The sequence below is a fragment of the Osmerus mordax genome, chromosome 4 (assembly GCF_038355195.1).
Source record: "Osmerus mordax isolate fOsmMor3 chromosome 4, fOsmMor3.pri, whole genome shotgun sequence".
Lineage (NCBI taxonomy): Eukaryota > Metazoa > Chordata > Actinopteri > Osmeriformes > Osmeridae > Osmerus > Osmerus mordax.
Genome location: NC_090053.1, coordinates 12851988 through 12875622, shown reverse-complemented (window position 1 = coordinate 12875622; position 23635 = coordinate 12851988). Strand labels below are relative to the sequence as shown.

The 23635-nt window shown below is 42.2% G+C and overlaps 1 protein-coding gene across 2 annotated transcripts in view; it reads right to left on the bottom strand.

Annotated features, from left to right (window-relative positions):
* roraa (RAR-related orphan receptor A, paralog a) overlaps window positions 1–23635 on the bottom strand; it is a 160987-nt gene that overhangs the window by 80349 nt on the left and 57003 nt on the right. The window contains exon 2 of one of the 2 annotated variants that reach the window (XM_067234483.1): window positions 23036–23056. The exons of the other annotated variant lie outside the window; for it this stretch is intronic. Within the exon in view, the coding sequence (XP_067090584.1) occupies window positions 23036–23056 (21 nt within the window). The remainder of the gene's footprint in view (window positions 1–23035; window positions 23057–23635) is intronic. 2 annotated transcript variants of the gene reach the window in all.

Below are 23635 nucleotides of genomic sequence, written 5' to 3'. Positions count from 1 at the left end.
GTGCCTCATCACAATTATAGAGCATTCAGGAAGCCTCCAAACTCATTTAGCTCTTCTCATTAGGGAACGGAATCCACTAAACACAAATTCCACTTCTGCCGCCCGAGGCAAAAAATACTTTATTTTTTTGGATTAATAAGATAAGACATTTAAGAATATCCAAAAGAAGGAATAAAAGATCTGTTGTTCAAAGTGAAACATATCTCACTGTGCCAGCATATTGGGGGGAGGGGGAAGGTAGACAGACAGTTGAAGGGAGAGGAGGACAATAGGTTGGCATACAGTGAACAATCAAACCAAACCGCAATACACTGCCTTACTGCTGATCTCCTCATTTCAGACAAGGCTAAAGTCCTGTTCTCTTGCTAATAATAGTGCACATATTGTTTCATTCCACGTGTCTTCTCTGTGTGCGTATGAACTTTGAATGATAAAAGGCCCTACGGAGACTAGCCAACACAGCCCAATACTCCCAGTATCCATAATGAGCCTTCTCATCACCTTCCCCCAGTCCCCCTAATCTACTTTCCTTGGGCTTGATGAGCTAAATAACTGGCACAAACGAAACACTGCACACATTCAGTAAATGAAAACCTCAGGCATGAGAGGTACGACAGAAGTAGCAAGTAATGCATTACAACAACTAAACGCAAATGAATTAAAAACAACGTTCAGCACATGAAACCATTTGTCATTCAAATCTGGAGAACAGAGGAGATCAGTGGAAAGGTGAGATGGAGCTGGTGGAGTCATTTGAAGGTTGTAAAGCCATGTCCATGAGAACAGCTGGCCAGCAGGGTCCTGGTCTGTCAGTTTTTAATGGAGGTGTGGGTGACCACTGCAGGGTGTATCCCTGGATACCTGTGCTAAGTGCACTCAGCAGTCAATGGCCCATCTTGGTCTGGGTGAGATGCAGCACCTCTTCCGGGTGGTGTGACGAACAGGTGTAGCCAGACCTGCTCAGCATGGAGGTCCCTCACACATTCCTCCTTCCCTATGGGTCTTCTAGGCCACATATCTCTTCCTCGCCCACATCCTCTGGGGTTTAAGTGAGTGGGCTAAGCTAAGCTAAAGAGTTCATCCATGTTCACCTTCCACAGACTGTATTTTGAGTGCAGCTTTGAAAAACGTCTCAGTATTTATTATAAGTAAGAAAATAGTCAACAAAGATTTGTCCTTGTGATTCTTGTTATTTTCTTAGAAGAGGGAATTATTTAATCCCGTTAAGGTTTTATCTGATGCTTTTAATCTGCATCAGGTTCAGGTAAATCTGTATTGGAGAGCTATATCAAATATGTTTTATTTATGCCTCAATTGTCTGATTGTTGAGAAAACTGTCACCACCCTGCACCTGCAGAGGGCATTGTAATGCACATCATGGTGTCAGCCTTGCTGCTGCAGTACGTGTATCTGTGTGCAAAGAGACAGAAAGAAAGTGAGCCCAACACCAGAGTCATCATAGAGAATGTCTCTCTGTATGTAAATCAACTCCCACTCATCATGACTTTAGTCATCAGGAGAGAGGGAGAAAATGAGAGAGGGGTAGGGAGAAAGAGAACAAAATAAACATAATTTCCTTCATTTCAGCACATCTGCTTCACATCTGACAGCTTTCCAGACAGATTTGATTAGTCTTTCTTTTCTCCGCTGTGGAGAATGTACACAAGCCAGTTGCCATGCACCGTTAACTCAAACAAAATAGGAGTCTCTGGGCAATGTTGACGCACAGACCAACAGTTTGGCCCTCTGAGCTGGACAGATTGTCCTCATGTCTTATGTCAGTTTCAGTCACAAAGCCTGATCTGAGACCAGAGACAACAGAGGATAAGATGACCAGTGGAAGACATGGCTGATCTGTAATCCTGTGCTGAGCAGACCTAAGCATCAGCTGCATAACATTTCCTACACCTCAGTTGCCTTAGTACGGATATGTTATTTCAATCTTACTTCCAATAAAGATGGTGTAACTGGGGAGAGAAAAAGAAAGAAAGAAATAGAGAAAGCCAGAGACATCAAGACAGAGGGAGAGAGACAAAGTGTGTGTGTGAGAGAGAGAGAGAGAGAGAGAGAGAGAGAGAGAGAGAGAGAGAGAGAGAGAGAGAGAGACAGACAGACAGACAGACAGACAGACAGACAGAAAGAAAGGGCTATTTACACAGATCCTGCAATTTTGCCATTAAGGAGACCCCTTTTTATGGCAGTTTCCTTTGTTTACATTGAACCAAACGACTGAGAGGCAGCATAAAGGTGCAACATTTCCCACCTTGAACAGGCAGAGAAAAACTGAGAGAAATGCTTCAAGAATCTTATTGGAATCCCATTAGTTTTTCTAGATGAGTTATCCGAGATAATAGCTGTCGTAGAGTCATATCACTTTGTGATGTTTTTTATATTTTACTGTTGCTTGCTTTTCGACAGGTACACTCTTGCACTTTTTGAGGTTCACGTTGTTTAATTGTAACTTGTTTAACTACATGCTCTTATGGTTCTTCCCTTTGGCACTTATTTGGTTTTTCACAATGTATGCTTCATGTTCTGGTTACACGCAATGTTTGGGGCTATCTCGTTGTTATGATCAGTGACTTATGCACTTTTGTAAAGCTCTCTCTTACATTTACATTTACATTTAGTCATTTAGCAGACGCTCTTATCCAGAGCGACTTACAGTAAGTACAGGGACATTCCCCCGAGGCAAGTAGTGCCTTGCCCAAGGACACACCGTCAGTTGGCATGACCGGGAATCGAACTGGCAACCTTCGGATTACTAGCCCGATTCCCTCACCGCTCAGCCAACTGACTCCACTGACTCTTGGAAGTCGCTTTGGATAAAAGTGTCTGATAAATGAATACATGTAATGTAAATGTTGTTAATCCCTTACTAGAAATATTGTAAAAGCCTGCTTGAGACCTCTCATTCGTCTGGTAGACAGGCAGTCATCCACGAGATTGGAATCATTTAGAAGAGTAAACACCCCTGCTTGTGGCAGGTATCAGGGCTGTCTGTATCAGCACAGCACTCTTGTAATCACAGGCATACTTCAACACAGTGGCGTGTCCTTATCTATTTCCCTCTCCTCAGAGGAAGTAACTGAAGCCCCTATTAAAATGGACAACACCCTGTGGGCCAACTACTGCTGTCCATACACCTCTCCTCACACCCAGAATCACTCTGCCGCTAAAACCAAAAGACAGGCAAACCCATTTGGTGTACGATGTGTTGACACTGACAGGCACATTAAGTACACCAACATGTGTGTTGGAATAATACATAGCTGGCTAGATATTCGGGCCCTGTCTTGACAATAGACACAAGAGAAGGGACTGGTCTCTGAGGTATAGTGTAAAATACAATATTAAGCCCCCCCCCCCCCCCCCCCCCCCTCTCTCTCTCTCTTTCTCCCTACCCTGATTTGTGAGCTAGAGTGGGTGAGTTTAAGAGGTGGGGTATTATCTATGACTCTTGCCACCCCAGTGCACTCTCTGGGATAATGTTCTTTTTGGGCATGATCCTTCTACTGCAGAAGTCATGCTGTCTTTACTCAGAAAAGCAGAAGGGGGGTTGTGGGTGGGGAGGAGGTGGGAGGTTGTTTTTTCCCCTCAGACTTATAAAAACCCTCTTTTACACTTGGACCCACATGTTACTGTAACAGAACCAAAATAACTGGGAAAGAGAATAGCATTACGGGACAATTTGCAGATTATGGGCACTGCAAATTGTTAATAATGTGTAATTGGATCGGAAGTAAATCTGAAATATCAGACAGATCTGTTTATTACTTATTCAAGAATTACAACACTGAGAGCTCCAGTTCTAAGTGCACACCTGTTGGATAATGTATAGTAAGATGAAAAATTTACCTAATAGTGCTTTTACTGTCCCAACAGTCTTTTTGCACCTGTTTTGACTGTTATCCTGCCAAACCAACCAACCACTAAGGTGTCACATAGACACTGAACCTATAGATTGCTATGAACCCTCCAGTGGCCCCAGCCGTGAAACTTTAAGCTGTGTCAATATTTAACTCAGGCCCTAGCCTGCTTAATAGAAACTGGTGGGATATACTGTACTGCTGCAGAACAGAGAAATTGAATAATATTATGAGTGTCCAATAACGCTGCATGGACATACCATACTGTACGAACCGGTAAAGTATAAGTTCAGCAGTTAGACTAATAGAGAACTACAGCCTAGTCAGATAAAGTAACAGGAATGCTTTCTAGTTACATTTTACATAGTGCTTTACACTACCCTGCAACATTCAATCTAAGGAGCTTTTGAAGAATAAATAAATGGTCTATGAGGCTTCAGGTGACAACAGAATGTTCTATCAGCGTCTGCAGATATGATCAGGTCTATCGTGCAGCCCGTGGCTTGCAATCTAAGGATCAATTTCAATCTGGGGATGTGATAAAAGACAACGATGCTCTTGCTTTGAGCCTACCAATTTGACAGCAGCCAATGCCTCCAAAAAAAACTAGGGAGAAATCAGTTCAGCTTGAAACATAAACTGACTAGTATTTTATCCATTCCTCTAAGTCGCAATCTGGTACAGAACTAAACCATCAGCATAATCAACTATCTCCTGTACTTTCCAAGTACCGCTACACCTGATCCAGATAATGAACAGCAATGCCTTGAGCTTACTCCAAGCTTTCAATCAAGTTGGTTCAGTGACATCTATAAAATAATTCAAATAATGAATGTACAGCTATTCCAGTCAGTCTAATGCAGTTATGGAACCAGTTAAAGGAGGCTGTGTAATCAGTGAGGCTGGCTGTGCTGCTCTCCTCCACTAGACTACTCCTGGAGGTCATGGCTTATTCCCCTACCTTTGCACTACATCCAAGCCAGTCAGCCAGTCAGCCAACCAGCCCACCAGCCGGCACGCCAGTGCCATTTTTCCCCTGCACTCTAATTGCCTCCATTACAGTATCTGCACTCAGATAAAATGCTAATTTCACAGCACATTAATTTCGTCCAGGGTGAACAATAAGCAACACAAAGCCCAGGCTGGCTGCCTTTGCCTGGGCAAGCATGTCTACAGGCACTGGGCTCCTCTCCCAACGGTGGAGGAGTGAGAGCACCATTATGCACAGGTCAATGAAATGAAGGAAAAATCCATCGATTCTACATTTGAAAAGAAAACAGAGGAGCAGGGCTGGGTCAGGGTGATTAATAAGGCTCAGACGGCCAGTGTCAGCCCGGCCTGCATAGAAGAGCAAAGATCTTACCAGTCATGGTGGCTCTGCTACCGTTCAGATCACACCTCACACACAACACATGCCAGGACTATATGTTCAATATACTGTGTGCAGTCAAGTGATTTTATAGTCCATTTCAGTCTGACAGAGCTGGTAAATAACCAGAAGAAATAAGGTATCAATGTATCAAGGACTTCAGCTAGAAGTTAACAGATATTTTTACCACACAATTTGTCGGGCCTACCACCATATTCTCGTTCATGAATTCATCGATCATCCATATTTGTCTTGCTTAGTGGCATTCGTCTGCGTACATCAAACTAATGTTCTCCTAATACATGCATGGCTTGATATCCCCCATTCCGCTCTGTAAGTCCAAAAATACTGAGCACCCCCGCACTAACTGTCTGGCTGACTGTCTGGCTGTCTGTCTGTCTGGCTGAATGACTGGCTGACTGTCTATCTGGGGAGTGGGTGGGGTGTGATTAGTGGATAGGTGGTTGAGGAAGAGGAAGAAAAAAGAGGGGTGGGGCACGGGGCCAGAGGCAGTGCGTGGGACAGCGAGCAGACTGTCTCAGTGTGAATCAGTACGAGCGGGGCAAACAGCTTTACAGGGGGCGAGGTGTCTGTCTGTGAGTGTTTATCAAAAGGGGATGAGGGGTAGAAAAGGAGAGAAGGCATATTCAGTTAAGAAAACACAGAAAATGTTTGAGAGGCAATGGCAGGTGGTATGATATGATGCCTGCTTACCCTCCTGTAATTAAACCATTACTGCAGGGTCTGGAGAGTTTGTGGGGATTACATAATGCACTCCAGTGTGCTTGAGTGGGCCAGTCCCACAGGATAGAGAACTGAGAGAGGGAGAGGAAGAGAGAGATGACAGAAAGAGAGAGCCATGAGAGATTAAGTCCCTTTCATCTGAAACCAGACTCATATCTCCTGAGTTAAGCACTAGAGGAAGACTATGCGGTTTTTAACCTCCCCCCCCCGACGCACACCCCTCCCAGCTCATGAGATGTGCATTCAAATGCCTGTGGACGACTCAAGCCCCAATCCCCCAGTGCTAAATGCATCAAATTTCTAAGAATCACAGTTCAAACTGGAAACACTCAGCTACCAGCGCCACCACTTTCAACAGAGATCCCTGGGCTGCAGAGCCAATGGTGGAGCAGGGATGTGTCAACATACAGTACTGCACTTTAACTAGTGTTCCAGTGAATGCAAAGCCACATCTCAAGACGACGTGGGGCAAGGGTCTGTTTTGAAATGTACATAGGAAAAGAACATAGAAGGAACAAGTAAGGTATCAAAAATATAGTTCCTGTAGGAGTCAAATGCTGTATGAATATTTTCAGTGTTATGCAAGTCCCGCAGGACACAATTACTGTGTGCAATCAAAAAGGAAACAAAGCACCAGAGAAACCTGATGAGGAAAAAATACATTGTCAGGAGAGGAAATTCAGGCATGTGTTTGTGTTTATGAAGGTATTTCTATAAAGTCTTATAAAGGCCAGATGTCCAACCCTGTCATAAGCATGTACCAAATAGATTTTTTACAGCAAGCCCAGGTCATAGGTCATGGCCGTAGAAGTTCCCTAGCATGCTCGTTATGCACAGTTGCCAGTTTTGTGAAAGAAAACAATAATCAGTCACTTGATATCTCTTATTTCAGAACACTGCCTCTTCTCTACTAAGAGACACATAGATATACCACAGACCAAGGGCAGGACACATGTGCGGCAGCAAATAGATATATTATTCCATATCATCTACGTGATGGAATTGTTTCCTCCAGAGTAGAGGCAGGGGAGTGAATCACTATGATTGCTCACAAACAGGCAGATTCAGCTGAGACACAGTCAGGTTTGGGAGCCATCACTCAAAGCCAGAGAGACAGACCACTTAGAGCCCTTCTCTGAGCCCTCTCTATGCCAAGTGGATGAGGGAAATCATCACATGAGAAATATTCCCATTCTCTGGCTGCGATCACACAGGCCCTCCCTCATATCATCATGGCAATATAGCAATCAGGCCAGCGTCTGTGGATGTGTCTGCTCAGTGGGGGCAGGGTTCCACTCAGCAGTGTTTGCTGAAATAAATCCTGCATCTCCAGTGGTGCCAGACACCCGACGCTGTCCTTGCCAGCTGTCTGCCACGCCACTCCGCTTCGCTCGGCTCGCCACTACACTGCGCTGCGGTTACTGCTGTCCGACGCCCGCCGCTCAGCTCCTTGTTTTCACAACAGTTCCGGAGCGGACGGCTGGCACAGCTGTTTGCAGAGTCCCTACGGCCTTTTAAAAAAGGTAATAAATCAATCTAGGCACTCAATACAGGCGGGAGATTGACCAATTAAAGTGGCCCAAGATGCTTGTTTTCAGGCACACAATTTTACAAATTGGCCATCTATTTATACCGACTCTGACTCTCGGGGAGAACAATCCGTTGGCTGGATTGAGCCCATTACTGTTTTATTCTCTGGCGATAGGTTCCTTAATCACAAATCAACATTCTGTCACAGTCCTAGCACAGTGTGCTTGTCCAAACATGTACTCATAATGTAAATAAACATGTTTTATATAATTTGTATACAGAGAAGCTGTTCTTCATTGTAAACTTAATGAGTTTGTAAACAAACTCCAAGGTAATGCCAGTTTGTAGTATTATGTTAATGAGTGGGTATTTGTCCACATACAGCACTGTCAGACTTAGCCATTACTGTGCTAAGTGTGCGATTATTTGTCTGGCCTGGGAACACAGACTTGTTTAAATATGTTATTCATTCTGTCTTTCAGATAAATTCACCCCCTGAAAAAACAACCTGGCAGAAAATGAACTTTGAGAAAGCAGAAGAGCTACAGGTGCGCTGGCATCTGCTAGCAATCTGTCTGGGTGCTGTAAATTGTGTATGATCTAAAAAGCATGTATTGGAAGTAAAAAAACGTTTTGATCCATTAGCAAGCTGAGCATCATCCTTGTTCCCTTGTTCTCTGATTATCAATCTCTAGGCAACAATCAAATAACAGACTGAATGCACCTGCACGTCTGTTTTTCCATATGTTGTTATGTTGCTAACAGCCATTAGTTAACATTCCTCCAGATCCCATCACCATTTGAATCAATGTTCTGCAAGAAATACACCACGATTCATGGATCCTTACGAGCAGAGTGAGGAATGGTGATTTTACACAGCCGTCGGCTCATTGTGGTACAGTACTACCTAATTAGTGCAACTCCACAGCATATGCCACTGACTACAATTATGCAGAAGAGTCCTATATGCATCTGCATTTGTATCTCATGTTATTCAAATTAGATAAGAATTCCTGATAATTATTATTGTTCCTATCCTGTCCCTATAATTAAATGCTTACCTACAGTTTTGTGTTAATACGCAACTTTTCATTTGCCGTTTAATCTAGTCAGCTGATTTCCAGACATGCTGATTTTACAGCAAGACAATCAATTTTATGGGATGAATCTGTCCTTCAAACAGTCATTACGCATAATAACTCATACATAAGAATATGAATACACAGATCTGTGTGCACCTGTTCTTTGAGCCAACAGTGTGGGGAAGAGACGTGCAGTACTCCTGTTGAGACCGGAGGAAACCCTGGGAGACCGTGCCAAAGTCAGAGGAGAGAGACTCGCCTCCCTACAAGTCACACCCCCTCTGAATCCCTTATCAGTGAAACATTGACTCATCTAAGTCCCTGCTTCTCAGAATGGCCTTCCTGTTCTTAACAGCCCATTTCCACTATCAGAGCCTCATCAATGCAGAGCACGACTTTAACCTCAGCTGATAAATCACTAGAACAATGAGCTCCAACGCAAAGCCATTGTCTGTAATTTATAACTGTAACATTCACAACCGAAGCACGGCACACACAGCTGTAGTTTCCATTGGGATCAAAGATGTCTAAAAATGCTGTTTAGGTGCATGTGTTGCCCATTTTAAAGCAGCACTACTTGAAATATTTAAATATTACAATAGAGTTCAAACACTCCGATTCTGATGCTATCAATTACCCTTTTTATTCCTCAATTCCAGCTACTTAAATATTAATATGATTCCATAATGAGGCTGAGTGGTCTGAATCACTCAATGTCCCTGAAGGCAGCTTTTCATTGGGCCACGACTGCCCAGACAGAAACTGATGAATATAATAAGCACACTACACTACACTTAGCCTCCGACTGTGTGGATATGTTGAGTTTTCTTATACGTCTGGGAAGTGCAGCAAAAGGGCACATGTCCAGTGTGCAGGTATCAAGCCATAACTGTGATATTTGTAAAGTGTGTGAGAGTGTGTTTGTAAAATAATTATGACTCAGATGTGTGGAACTTTTGGGAAGCACACCACATGCCACTTTAATGGGTAGATTTCTCAAGTTTACTTCATGCATGAAAGGGTGCATTCTGCCTATAGTATGTATTTCCTGACAAACTTAGATACAAAATTGTCTTCCAAACGAACTTGTGTGCATTTCAGAACCAAAAAGACAACATTGGCCTAACAAAAAAGCTGAGGTGAAAGTCTCTCTGGAATCAACCTGATGATGCCATATGAAAAACCCAAGAAGTAGATGCATGATGCATGCATAACTCAACTAAATGATATAAACAATTACTGGCATGATTTTTCAATGTTTAGGTAAAAACAAACAATTTAATAATTCATTCATGATAGGGTTACCAAAATGCTAAAGCTGCTGAAACAATTACTAGCCAGTGAAACTGTCAATTCTGTTCATTTGCTCTTTTCATTGGCCTTTACTGGCACTTTCCCCTGCTTATGAATGAAGTCTGTGATAGAAGATGAAGGGTCAGTGGTTTAAAGGCGGAAGTAGGACCTTTCAATTACTGCCTGATGAGGGTTGCAAGTTGATTGCAGCAAGTGAGAAATGAGTTGCTTAAGATCACTTACATTGTTACATTTCAAAAAGCAATTTCCTTAAGTCGCTAAAATCAGACATCCAATTAGAATCCGATTTTTGTAAGCGGAATGAAAGTAGTGGCTGTGCTATCAGCTCTGTCTGGGGTACAGACAACCACAACTCATCTCAACAGCAAGGCTTTCATGTGCAGGACCCCATATCATGCAAGTCTCACAATCTAATTAGCTCCTCTCAAATGGGAGAGCACTCATTTGGAAATGCTGCTCAAAACCACAAGAGATAAGTTGCTGGTGTTGTTGAATTTATCAACAGATCCTCGCTTTAAAGTTCCATGTGAATATGAGCAATCATGCAACTGACTCATACTGTACTATAGTTGCTAATTTCACAGAGTTAAGACACTGTGAAATTAGCAACTATTTAGTACCCTCATGGAGTCAAACACACCAGCACACTTGTAATACAGCTTTTGACAGGGCCTTGTATTTTCTTTATTTAATGCAATTAACTAGTAGCCTGGTCCTAACCAGACCCTCGTACATTTCATTTGTACAGGGGGTCTGGGATCGCTCCATTGACAAGCGTTAACTTCCTTGAAGGCGAGTACTCTGTTGAAGTTTAAAACTATTGGATCTGGCAGAGCCACTTTGATCTGCCATAACCAATCGCTAGCGTTCGCCTTACGGTGCGTTCACACTGCAGCGGAGCAGGCGGTGCGGGGCGTCGGCTTCCAATTCATTTTCAATGAAACCAGTCGTTGACGCTCGCGTAGGGCATTGTGGGAAGGCGAGCGGAGCGGAACGTTGCAAGTTGGATTTTTTAAACTTTATGTAAATGAGGAGCGTGAAAATGCTAGCGTTGGCCAATCGGATTGGTTTCTTGTTTCTTGTAACATAGCAACTGTTGGTCATGGTAAACATTTCTAGGTTTTACAATTTCAAGATGGAGAAACTTATCGTATGCGTCTGCACACCCAGTTCTGTTCAGAACAAAGTTACGTTATGTGATGAGCTTGAATTTAAAGATTACATTAAACTAATAATGCATAATGCATGCAAGAGTGTTTTTATACTTTTAAATTCAGTCTGGTCACATTACGTGACTGTTCTGTGCCACTGCTAGCTTGCTAGCCCAGCCTACAAAGTGACCGGTGGCGTAACATGTATTCTACTGTAATCTTGCACTAGTAAAAATTCTGTATTTTTACACAAATGTTGTGTAAAAGTGGTATTTTGATCGATATTGTGAGTACATGAACCCAAGTCTGCACGCTTGGTCATGACTACAACAGTGACCTTAGAGAACTACAACTCTGTATTAACTTTTCTAACACGGCCCCGAGCGTGGTGTACTGTGGGAAGGCAAGCGGTGCAGAGCGTTAAAAAACGTTGCAGTGTGAACGCACCGTTAGCCAACTCCTTCAACACTGTAACGGAGCTAGCTGCCGTAGCTGGAAAATCGAACTTTTCCCGAACCCCGTGGGGAGGGGGGCCACAACATCATGGCCACCAACAAAACTCAGTAAGGATTGTTCTTGCTCCGGCTTTAACTTATGGATATTCAGCAGCGTTGCCACAACCTCAGAATAGCTTCCCTCGCATCTTTTCCCGCTGCCATTACTGACCTACAACTCAAACTAGTGCACGACATCAACGTCATCGTTCTCAGCCACTCCCTCTGTTCGCTGATTGGACCTACACATTTTTTTTCTCTGAAAACCAACTAATACACTGAAATCCCAGACCTAGTACAGAAGCAAAATTAAAAATGAGCGGAAGTACGTAGGAGGGCAGAGCCATGCAAATTAACTAGTGGGTTTCCTTGTAAATTATTTGTAAATTATATTTTCTTGAAACTGCTACAACTTTACTTAGCAATTCAAGATACTGTACAGTATTTTGGCAAATAAGTGACTGTAGGACCTATGACTAAACACATTTACACAAACCAAATTTCATTCACGAACATTCACAAACACAAGCACACCAACACACACACACACCCTGTCCACAGAGTTTAGCCAACCAGCGAACCATGAAACATCTTCAACCCTTTCTGTTCCCATAGAAACTAAAAATCATATTCCTTTTACAAGGCTGTTCTCCACAAAAAAATGTTACCATCTGCTAAAACATATAGTCATAGAGAAAAGTTATGTGATGAATATTTCAGGGGGCTTGTGCTAGCTAGCAGCTTCAGGCTTTATGGTCCCTGGTCAATGAAATCCCTGAAGGCAGAATCCAGTCACATCCTCCCCCAGCAGATACACAGCTAAGAGCCCTGTCCTTACATAGAGAAAGAGCTTCCTATCAGCATTTTCACAGAGCTCTCACTCCCAAAAAAACAGAACCACCTTGTCTTCTCCCTTTTAACAGATTGACACATGATATGCTATGCTAATTTCTGATGGAGTAAGACAACACAATAAGTACTAATGGATCCTTAACAACTCAAAAATACTAAATCCAAAGCTGCCTACTCCACCACTTTCATACTCTTATCAACTGGCAGGCAGAGGAAGTGGAAGACACAGTACTCCTCTGGCTGCTCACTCCTCCCCAGTCTGGACTAGAGCCAGACAGCTTCACATGGGCTGGAACCCCATTGTGTTCCAGCGAGTTACCTCCTCCTGCCATACATCATTGGTCGACAGAACACTGCCCAGGAATAAAAGGGACAACTGAGTTGGTATATTAAGTACAGCAGCATCCAATCCATAAAAGTCAGCATTAATAGCCAGACCAGCCATTTAATTTTTCATCTACAATGAGGCCAATTAGAAGAGTTGAAATGAGGTGTTGGAAAGATGCCCATTTTTTAGGGCCGTGTCACAAGACACGGACACATTATTTATTCCCCCCTCTACCCCCTCACCTGCCAAAATTAATGGCTCACAACAAGCTAATTATCCTGGTTAATCTGGATTATTATGTATGTTCTCCTGACCAACATCAACAGTTTGCGAAGCATATGTAGCAAGTCTGTGGTCTGCTGCTGGCCTTGTGTTGAACATTACTCTGGAGAACCGACACTGCCCAACAGATGGGGAGTAGCGAGCTCACTGGGTTCACAAGAGTTAGGGGACAAACTAAAACAACACAGAGAGCTCCAAATACCAGTCTTGCACATCTGTTCGGTATTGTTATGTTTAAATTGTTCTTCTTTGTTTTTCTGGGAGTACAATTTTGTGAGGTCGCTCTAAGCAAAGAAATTACATGTGGTCCAAAAGAAATGTTTGCTTTTTTTCTTCCTTTTTGGGGGAGTGTAATGATAACTTATGTTCAACCACAGACATGTAATGAACACTACTGGGCATGTTGTGCTTTTTTTGTGTGGTTTGGGGAAATAGCAATATTGAAGATTTTCACCCCACTGTTTACTGCAGAAATGTAACTTACAATCACTATTAATTTTAAATGCAGTTGGATAAACATATTCCCAATGGACAATGGCAAATACTTGATATACTTGTGTGGAAGAAATTGATAGTTGATACATATTAAAATCCAGAACTCAACTGAACTTAGTCACTCCGTTTATGAAGAGACGGACAATGTTGTAATGTCATTACTGCCTGACTGTCACTATCTATGTTTACATTCCTGTGCCCTATTCCTATCAATCTGCAGATTGGGAGAGAAAACCAGTCTTCTGACCATAAATGACAACACAACACCAAGCTTAGGTCTCAACCAGGTCTCTCTCATCTCTGAAAGCCGAAGGACCATCTTTTATAGGGCACAGGAATGTAAACATAGATAGTGACAGTCAGGCAGTAATGACATTACAACAGTCTCAGAGGAAGAGATTCACAGCTCCCAACACATGACCACTCAGACTAGAGAGATCATAATTGGCGCTCTCCTTGTAGTCATGACAAAGGACGTTTACCCAGTACTTTCTCCTGATCACGAACATCTATTAAGCCTGACACATAGACACAATCTACTCTTATTAATAGCAAGCTTACATGAGAACATACTAACTAGTATCCAATGACTAGTTCTATTGATTAGTGAATAATGTAAGCACACCAGAAATCGCAATTTCTTCCACACTTGTGATTGATAAAATGTCACAAAGGGCATTATGATTATAATTTAAGGCAAGATTTTTGGTCCTCATGTTTGTGGTCTCTCACAGTTTGAAAGTCTTATAAGATTAAAAACATATTTTAGTGTGTACCCAGCATAAGGGCTATGACAGCACCTTGTGGCGCTGTGTCTGCATTTGCTCAGCATTTAGTCAGTAGTCTGGTCTTTGTCCCTCTCAACCACTGAATTCAAATGTACAGGTGCAGGACAAAGGTAGCACTCAGCAATTGCCACACCTGTTTTCAATGTAAGCTCAAGCATTATTAATAGCACCTGTTGAATACTTGATTACTTTCTCAAAGCTGCTTACAGAAAACTCCCATCCACAGACAGCTTGGCTGGGAAACATACAATACAGTGTAGGTAGCCCACATAGTAGCAATCTTGGCACGATGATGATCCTCAAAGTTTTCTCCCTTTGTCTTAGCGACTCTGGTCTTAGCTCCTGATTATGTAACACTGACACCTGCTGGGAGTGGAGCTGCTCCAGCCTAAACTAGGGGGAACAATGCGTGGGCAGAGTACTGAGACCAGGAAGAGAATCTACTACACTACGATACGTTTCTACAGGTCTGGTTGTTATTAGATAGCCTGGTCCTAACTGGACTCTCGTACATTTCATTTGTACAGAGAGTCTGTGCTCGCTCCATTGACAAGCGTTAACTTCCTTGAAGGCAGGTACTCTGTTGAAGTTTAAAACTATTGGGTCTGCCCAGAGCCAATCTGGATCTGCCATAACCAATCGCTAGCGTTCGCCTTAGCCAACTCCTTCACCACTAACGGAGCTAGCTGGAAAATCAAACAAACCCTGTGGGGATCAAAGATTGTTCTTGCTCCGGCTTTAACTTCTGGATATTCGGCAGCGTTGCCACAACGGACCGAATGGCTTCGCTCGCATCTTTCTCCGCCGCCATTACGGAACTACAACTCAAACTAGCGCACAACATCAACTTCATCGTTCTCAGCCACTCCCTCTGTTCGCTGATTGGACCGGTAAAAAGTTTACCGGAGACATCTGACCAATCAAGCCCACACGCAGTACAGAAGCAAAATGAAAATTGAGCGGAAGTATGTAGGAGGGCAGACCCAGGCTAGTTATTAGATGCATCAAGGTAAAAATAGGTGTTGGGATTTGGGGAGCATGAGACAGTGTAAAAACATGAACATATGCTCAAACAAAAACACACGTGGAGCTCAATGTAGGAGAAAAAGGTGGATGCAGAATTTAGGTTTTAAACATAAATCCTATATCTTGTCTTCCCTGTATGCCCAGACTTGAATCCAAACCTGCCCCCATCTCCACCTCCTCATAGCAGCTTACCCGGCCCAGGAGAGAGGGGGAGGCGCTGGGGGAGGGATGTTTCATTTGGCACTTTTGTACGCATGAAGAGGCCAACTTTTCCTGTAAAATAATCAAAAATACCAAGTGAAAATGCTCCATTTTGAACAGCATGTTTCTTAATGTAAAAGTGGCAGGTGGCACATTTGGAGTGGGCTTTGATTGATCCCCAGCTGTTTGGGAAATTGTCCACCGTCCCAGAATCCAGGTCAAAGTGATAAGCATTGTGGGCACCTCCTCCAGGAGAGCTGCTCACATGCTCTCCTCCAGGTGTGTGTGTGCCAGTGCCGTGGCAGGAGCCGGATGGCAGCATGCTCTTCACCGAGAGCCGATCTTCCCCCACACAGGCACAGCCCCACACAGGCACAGCACTGCATGGGAGTATGTGGAAAACACAAGAACGCCAAACAATACAGACACATTTCATATGAAACTGAATAAAATATTTTTCATTATATTTTCACTCAAATCCAGAAAATTACAACTGGAATAGTAGTTCTATTGAAACATAAAGTTTGACCTTTATATTGTTTTACAATTTATACTATAGACAATTTAAAGCTTCATTTCTGTAATTTCAAGGTCTGTTTCGATTGTATTCTTGTACATAATCATATCTGGTTTGAGAGACTATAAACAGACATTTTCAACAGAAATCCTCAAGGACATCTTTTGAAGTTCAAACAAGGTGTCGTAAGTGCAATTTTAACAGACATATCGATTCAGGGTATTATTTTACCGTCGGATTACACAGTCAGATTGAACTGTCAATATTATAACTTGAACTACCTACCATATCAAGTAATTTAACCAGAATGACATTTTCAGGCATCTGCACTGTGCAAGCTCAGAGTTATTGTTTAAGTTCACCAAAGAACAAAGGAGTCCTGCCATGAAAGGCAGGCGTCTGTAACACTACGCTGCATTAGCAAAACTGGCAGCTGTATTTTTTTCTTTCTATTTTCTCTACATGATTTTTTTTCCCAACCTGGCGGATAATCAAAGCCTTTTACAAAAGGAGTGGGGACAGTGACAGAAAAATGAAATAAAAACTACATGAGCAGTCATACATTTCTAATGGATCTCTTTTAATCTTGAAAGGGAGACTTTCTATAGTGAATTAGTCTTTTTTGTATCCCTTTAATGCTTCCCAGATAAATATATGCAAATCTCTAGCTAATGCTAACAGCAGTGACAAAAGAGCCAACTATCCTCTGTTCTGTTCTATGCAGCCAGGGGTGCTGTGACCAGCCTGCTGCAGACACACTGACACAGCCCTTTGGAACTACACATTAATGAAGACATCTGGATGTAACAAACTATATAGATTTGTATCTATATAACTAGCCAACCCATTGGTGGGGCAAGGTTATGATACTGACATGATTTCATTTACAGTACTTTATAGTAGCATTTTTGAGCAATCTGTTTCTGGAGTGTCTTGAAAAGTCACTATACCTAATAGAAAGTAAACCTAATTATTTTGAGGATGACACAGTCAAGAAAATAGATAAAACTAATTGCAGACAGACAAGGTGTTGCAAGGATGTGTTATAATGTGTTATTGTTATGCAACTAAACAGTTCATTCAACTTATTGCATTAAATCAGTTGAAATGCACAATCACACTACAATACCTATACCTGAAAATATTTATGGTATATATATGGTCAAACATAATGATGTGTTCTACTGATGAACTGCAATTATTGAAAACAGTTACTTGAAGAGATGGTTAAGTTTTATTTATTTTCTTTTTAAGATATATTTTTGTCATTTCACTGCTGTATTGGATAGGGAAAGGCAGGGAGAGACATGCAGGAAATGGGCCAGAATCAAACCCAGGCCCCTGCAGTAAGGCCTCAGCCCATATCGTATGTGCTCTACCCGGTCATCCACTTACACCAAGAGGAGATGGTTTGCTGCTGCTTCATGATTTATGTTTAAAACAAGGACATATAGGCACTGCACATCCATCTATTTTCATTTTGAGGGCCTGACTGGCAAAGTCTAAATGTGGTTAACTAGTCGAGGCTGAGTTAATCCTTTTATCTAGATCCCCGCTGCAGGGGATCCCAAACACTCCCTGATTAAAAAGGGAAACGTGGGCAATGAACAGTTTAAGAATCATGGGCTCTAAACAGATAAAGGCGGAACGCCTTGTTGCTATGGCAGTGCATATGGAATGACTTGCGACAGTGCTTTCCCTGTCTAATATATTCACATTATTTATAAAATATTTCATAAGTAGCATAGCAAATGCTAAATATAAATCCCAAAGAGATGCTCTTCCCCTTTTCCAGCAGAAGCCTTGGAATGGCAGTGCTGGTGTTACACAGCATCTCCTTTGGAAATGTGGGTGTTTGTTCAGAAACTACACAGCTTTTTGATTCTCCATTCCCCCTTTTCGTCAAAAACGAAAACCCTTGAAAAAATGCTGCATCTCTCCTCACTGCCAGAGAGAAACAGTGAACAAAAGAGACAATGTGATCTGTTCATGTGGGAAATGAGATCCTTGTCTAAGATGTACCCACTGCTCTCCTGATATAGTTAAACAATGGCCAAAAAACACATTTATAATATTGTCTACAAAAAAGCAGAGTGGCTTGTATAAGAAACTGACAAATATACATTAGCCTTGAGATTAATCAAAACTCTCCAACAGAAAAAAGAGGAATAACATGAAGTACTGTACAGTACACATTTTATATCATGTATATATAATCTTAATAAGGCATTTTAAATGAGTCAAGAGGTACAGTACTGTTTGTTTGAGTGTATAATCTGAACAACAACCTAGCCACCTACAAAGCAAACACGTCAAATACCATAGAGGACACAATACCCCCCTATCTCGCCTCTCTCTTTCTATCCTCTGTGACAGAGCAGGACAACCGCACCACCATTTCTACTGTCAATATTCCCAGCATCCATTTTCACCTGGCTGACACCTTTTACTGGTCAAGGGATGAATAAATCACACTTAGTGTACTCCCTTGGTAGTTAGACTAAAAAAAGGATATCAACATGAAGGAGGACTGCAGTGTTTTCCTGTCATCGCTGCCCCTGAGGTACAGTGAAAAATTACAGCCGATAAAATAACATTTTTCAAAGAGCCTTATTGCTCTTTTAATCTATCCGCCACAATGGATGGCTTCTGGGATGCGTTTCATTTCATCTGAACACAAACAATCCTTCAAAGGGCTTAATAACAGTTACACAAATGAGCTTCATTAATTACCAGCTAATGGAATAATAGCTATGCCACCTCTACAACAGGAGAGGTGTGGGCTTAGGAAAAAAACTATCTAGGACTCCCACTTGTCTTTGAGCTTCATTAGTGCTTGTACAGAACGCTATGGAATGCACAAATCTGAACATAAAATATGCTGATCACATTTTTCAGTCTTTAGCCATCAATTTTGGTCATTTGCTAGTGACGAATAATTCACCAGTGGAAAATATTCTGCAGCCGAGAATAGGCCGGAAGGATGTAGCTGCAGACCATATTTTACTATTGTATAAATGTGTAAAGTATTTTGAGACATCTGTTGAAACTGCCAGGTCTGTTTTAATTGTGTTAAGGACATTAACAGGAGATATTCTCTTTAAACTAGGCAAATAATTCTGGTCAAGCATATTGTAAAAAAGAACCATGCAACTACCCTTCTGTACATATGCTTAGCAGTGATGACGTGCTGCTTGCCTCAATTACATGGATACATATTAGATATCAGATTTACGAGTGAATGTGAAAAGCGCAAACTGAACACATCAGTCCCATGCTTCCGTCAAAGCATATATACAGTACAACAGTCGTGATATTTTTTCCAAGATCTGATAAAAACAACAAATAGAGATGGATAGAGTTGGGGAAAGAGTAGTTAATGAATGATGAATTAGAGACTAGGGGAGGCATCATAAATTCTGACAAGACAATGTTGTCTGTCGGGTGATAAACAGCTCTGCTGGATGGAAGCTGCCTCTCGGTGCATCTTTCAGACGCTCGCTGCCACTTTATCATCCCCATCCTGCTAGATTACACCTCCAGGGTTCAGGTGGGAATCCATCATTGCTATTATTACCTCAAGTCAGAAGATGCATCTATCACCGCTAAGGTTACCATAACCTCAATATTAACAGAGGGAAAAACCCCTCTAATAAACAGCAGAAAGGATGGCCCGGCTGGTGGGATTTCATCTTCCTTTCACTTTTAATAAGACACTCAGAGGAATAAAGATTACAGGCCATATTTAGCATGCAGAACAAATCAGGCTCTTCCTCTCCTTCTCTCCTCATTCTGGTTAGTCATTAGGATCTGGGGGGTTCTAGAGTAGAGGCTTTCCCTGGTTCACCAGTCACGCAGTCTGCCTTCTTCTGTTCTCCTGATAGCGCCTGCAGCTGCTGTTAATAAGGCTCGTCTGAGGCCGGATGTGGATGTATGGAAACAGAGTGGTGGGGTCCCCATACTGTGCAGTACTGAACGCACACTGCTGGAGTGTTGGCTTTCCCAGCACCTAACAATGTGAGGGCCGGCTTGAACAACCGAGGAGGAAACGATTGACTGGTTCCCAACATGGGGGCACAGACTTATGAATGATCCAGCGTCTTTAATAACCCACCCATACCAAAATAATAAAACAAGGTGCTAATGGATAATAGCTAAGCATCTTTGAGGATTATTGGAATGTGGTCGAGTAGGTATCTCCGAGTGCATCAGAGCAGGAGGTGACACAAGGTCCTGGCTCTGCTGAGTGTTTTTGCATGCCACCCCTGACATGAATCATTCATTATCATTCTAATGAATATCATCAGCCAAATGAAAAATCCTCACCGCTGCCAGTGTCTCCATAATCTACCTCCAATTACACTATGATCAGAGCATCAACTCCAATAATAAATGCACTCCAATTAAGTTCAAATATATTCAAAGGGCTTTTCACTTTGAAACCAGTCTTGTTATTCCCTCATATATCTGACAACAACACTCATTACAGTGCCTCCAAACCAGTAGTGGAGAGACCATGTAAATATTTAAAGCCTCCACAAATATATAAATATTCATTCCAGAATGATTTGATGCACTAAATAAATAATCCCTTGTTAAATAAATGACACCCTAAATAAAACTTTAAAAACAGGATCTGGGGAAATGAAGATGAGATGAATCAGGCAGGGAAACATTCTGGCGAGTGAGGGTAAAATGTCAGCTTTCACTCCACCCCATTTGAATTCCTAATGGCAGCCATGCAAAAGAGCTAGGCTAATTAAAGCCTAGCGACCAATTAGATGAGCTTTAGCTGCACCTTTTGGGGAGGTGCTGAGGGATGTGACTCTGAAGGGAATATCTGTTCAGGAGGTGGAGTAAGGGAGCCACTGAAAACACTTCTCTCCTACGACAGAAAAAGGGTTAGCAGATTTAATTTCTTCCAAGCTTTTGGATAAACATGACCCTGTTCCACAGATCCATCAATGGCATCAGTGCCCTATAGAGGATGTGGAGCAGTGAGTAATGGAAAACCTGAATAAATCAAGTTCCACGACACATTCCTGCGTGTCCACTGTTGATTCTGAACTGTTGAATGAGCACCGAAGAATAAATTAATCGAATGTGTCCTTACTCCGACCTTCCCTGACAGACAGGTGTGTCTGCAGGCCACTGCTCTCCTAACAGTTGAGAGACGTAATCCTAGATGTCGCCATGGCCCATTCTCCTGGCCTGCCTCCCTCCCTCCCTTCCATGCCCCTGGAGGAGCAGGCTTTTATGCTTCTTGAGCCTGCCCTATCACACAGTGGGCTGCCGGAACAGTGCTTTTGTGATGGCCATGATTAGTCTTTTGTGTTCCCAGGTAGAATTAAGATGAAATTCTACAGGCAGTCATTGTGTTCCTATCTTCAGGATACTCAAAAAAATATGTTCCGTTTTGAAGGGGTGAAATGAAGCCCGTGGGGCCTTGGCAGCCTTTGCTCTGTGGGGAAATACACAGCGCAAACACAATGAGAACAATCTTGTCCTTCAGTTTCTTTGTACTCCATTGAACCTTAGTCTGTCCTGCCCATTTAGCCTTTTTTACAGAGCAGTACTGTCTCACTCTCATCTGCCTTCTTCTTTCGACTGGGTTCTGAGAAAGACCCAAAGGCTGACGAGATGGCAGCCTCCACGTTGCCAGACTGAGAGACCCTCCGGGTGTATTACCCTATCCCTCAGTGCTGGGTATGCTAATAAAGTTTAGGATGGTGGCTTTCAGATGTGATAATTATGGATTTATTTGTAAGCTGTCACTTCCCTTAATGCTCAGGGACATCAAAATAAGTTCAAACAGCAGCATCTGAGAGGATCACATTTGCTCGAGTACCAGAGATCCAAAGAACATGCGATTCTCATGATGCTGGAGGTCTGTCAATAAACAGTCATCTAGACAGCCATGCGCTCTGGAGACCTGCGCTGCATGAAATGGGGCTGGTAAATATATTTTGATTTCATACTTAGTCACATTCAAACATCAAGGCACTTTTTTTCAGTGGATGACACTACAGTCAAAAAAAGACAAACAAAATACACCACCACCTCATCCATCAACCTATAATGTATTTGAGCAGTCTATTACTCGTCTCGATCATGTTTTAGATTAAAAACAGAGGAAGATTCGATTCATACAACATTTTCATATTGCAGGGAGGGCCATAGTGAGCTTGGAGTGGAGTTTTAGCACGCAAACAAATACCCCACCCTTTGAACATCTGTACACTGCTGCCAATCAGTCTCTCTGCAGGAGAGTGTCAGTGAACAAACAAGAGGCAGAGAACAAGCGGTAATTATGTCAGAGCACAAAAGGAGGCAGAGAAGCGTCTACTTGAGACCTGACACATGCTTTTAAAAGGACAACTAAGCACATTGTGTTGATGAGCTCCTGTTGGATGTTGAGTGGCTCTTTAGTGAGGGAGGGAGCTGAGGGAGAGAGGAGGAGAGAGTCGTCTCTGTGTGCCTGGTGAGAGACTGAGATGACTGTTCAGGTAAGGGCCTGTACACTACCTGAGACCCCCATCCACATCTTCAAGACTCCCACAAAAGGAACAAAATGGCTGTGGCTAGACTGCACTGCCTCTCTGCCTGCCTGCTCAGTTCTCAGACACTTTTCTGTCGTCTTCCAGGGAGAATTCTCTGTCAGTGGATAACTGTACATTACGGCCTGATAAAAACGATGGAATCTAGCCATCCATCTTGATTTTCCTAAGTTAGTGGGCGGGCAGTATTAGAACAGAATACCTGCCACTCAGTGGAAGAACACAGGAACTGTAGCTGGTGTTCAATGTCTGGCAGCAGAGTAGCTGGGGAGAGACTGACACACTAATACGCCCTCAGGAGAGAAATACCCAGATAGAGGAAAATTGAGGTTTTTCTTTTATATGTTTGAGAAAAGAGTAGTCACACTGTATGTTGACAATGATTCATATTTCTGTACATTTACTGATTACAATCCTGTATTTTGAGTGCACTTACCTTGCTTGTCTGAGTGTCCAGCTACACAGAAGTACATTTGATCATATTATAAATTATGGCTGTAATGTACAGTATATTGAGAAGCCAAATAGAGTGGTTTAATGTTTGTTATGGTACACTAATTGACTTACACAAATACTGTATGTGTCTTGGTGTGGTTCTACAGTGTATATAAAAAGGGGGGTGTTGTAATCAGTGACAGGTGAACACATACCTGTTGTTGAGATTATGAAGCATCAAGCAAGCCAGTGCAACATCACAAAAGAAAAAGAGAAAAAAACACATTTTATGAGATTACAGAAACACATAGTACATTATGCAATTACAGTAACAAATGTTATCCATTGATATATCTATGCACGTATATTTAAATAGACATACATTCATTATCTGCTTTTAAAAATAGGGACATGGCTATCTATTCATTGTTGTACTCAGATTTAATTTGAATACATACATGGTTACATTGTTTAGACTCTTGTCAGAGAACAAAGCAGATTCATTAAACACAGAAGCCCTAAAATGTCAGAATAGGTTAAGTATCAGCCCTCTGCTGGTTATCGTGAGGAACTCAAGTTCACACAAGTAATGCATACATAT